Raw genomic sequence first — 1,716 nt, forward strand, 5'->3', positions numbered from 1 at the left:
GAGTTTCCGAGTTGGGGGCGTGTCAATGAGAAACATGGCGGAATCGATGGATGCAACGTCTGTAGTTGACGGTAAATTTTTTGTTTAAATTGATAGTTTAGTTGTCCTATAAACTTAAATTGGTCATGTTCTTGTTACGCAGCTGAAATCCAAGTTAAAAAATGCAGACCCTGTTGTATTTTCTTGTAATTTATTAAAAGAAGGTACACCGCCATCTTGTGCCGACTAAACTGACTTGAACACACCTGACGTCGTAATTACGACTTGTCAACTCGTAAGTACGAACGTCCCAGGAGGACTTGAACGCAGCATGAGAGCCTGTTCTAGTACACCCCCAAAACAAAATCAAGACTTTGTAAAAGAGCATAATAGGACCCCTTTAAATATTCTGTTTTCGATACTAGCATATTCATAAGCACATTTTATTCTGTGGAAACATTTTTCAGGTGCTGTTTTTAATCTATTTTAGGAATACTGTATCAGAGGAGAGTCAGTGCCGAACACAATCTATGCAATGATCTTTATCCACTCCATGAGAAGTAAGTCTAATACCAGGTTATTCATATTCTCATCATTTTACACACTACTGTTCAAAGGTTTGGGGTTCAGTAAGAATAATTATTAATAAATCAATGCTTATTTTAATAAGGATGCATTAAATCGATCAAAGGTGACAATAAAGACTTTTTCACATTGTTACAAAATATATATTTCAAATGAATGAATTTATGCTTATATTATTTGTAATCATTTATATTTTAGCTTTCACAAAAATAATAATCAGCCTAACTGTTTTCAACATTGATTAAAAAAAATCTGAACTGTTTCTAGATAACCCTCAGGCTGCAAACTTCCACACTCTGCTTGCTTCTTTTGATCTCAAGCGAGTATTAACTACGGCTACTCACAAATCAGGCAACCAACTGGACCTTATTTACACACGACACTGCTCCACTGATCATGTGCTCGTTACTCCACTGCACACCTCGGATCGCCAGAAGACAGTTAAATTTGTTTCCCAATATGCCTTGTTGACCATCAAAACCCTTGTCTTCCAGGCCAACTCGTACCACCTCTTCTACCTCTTCTGCCTCTGATGTTCTCCGTGAGTATCGTTCTAAGCTCAGAGCTGCAGAAAGAGTATGGCGCAAATGGCGCAACACTCTTACGTCTTTAGACACTGTCTGCCCCTTGTTTTCCAGGCCAGCTCGTACCTCCTCTTCTGCCCCTTGGCTATCTGATGTTCTCCGTGAGTATTGTTCTAAGCTCAGAGCTGCAGAAAGAGTATGGTGCAAATCACTAAATCCTACTGACCTTAATGTATATCGATCACTTCTCTCTTCATTCTCTGCTAATGCCTCCACTGCTAAAAGGACATACTATCACAACAAAATTAACAATTCGGCTAACTCTCGCATGCTCTTTAAAACATTTTCCTCCCTCCTTTGTCCTCCTCCTCCCCCTCCTTCATCAACTCTAACAGCTGACGACGTTGCCACATTCTTCATTAATAAAATTACAAACCAATTTGCCACACCACAAACTGTCAAACACATCTTACCAGCAAACATACACTCGTTTTCATCGTTTTCACCACTCTCTGAGACTTCTGCCTCAGAGAGTGGAGAAAAGGATGAAAACGAGTGTATGTTTGCTGGTAAGATGTGTTTGACAGTTTGTGGTGTGGCAAATTGTGCACTGAGGTTTGTAATTTTA

At 39.2% G+C, this 1,716-nt stretch overlaps 1 protein-coding gene across 1 annotated transcript in view; it reads left to right on the top strand.

Annotated features, from left to right (window-relative positions):
* LOC107719336 (phosphoinositide 3-kinase regulatory subunit 6-like) overlaps nt 1-1,716 on the top strand; it is a 19,720-nt gene that overhangs the window by 4,534 nt on the left and 13,470 nt on the right. The window contains exon 7 of the mRNA XM_016526733.1: nt 470-539. Coding sequence (XP_016382219.1) covers nt 470-539 — 70 coding nt within the window. The remainder of the gene's footprint in view (nt 1-469; nt 540-1,716) is intronic.

Source organism: Sinocyclocheilus rhinocerous, unplaced genomic scaffold, assembly GCF_001515625.1.
Source record: "Sinocyclocheilus rhinocerous isolate Xijiao unplaced genomic scaffold, SAMN03320098_v1.1 scaffold1533, whole genome shotgun sequence".
In the NCBI taxonomy this organism is placed as follows: Eukaryota; Metazoa; Chordata; class Actinopteri; order Cypriniformes; family Cyprinidae; genus Sinocyclocheilus; species Sinocyclocheilus rhinocerous.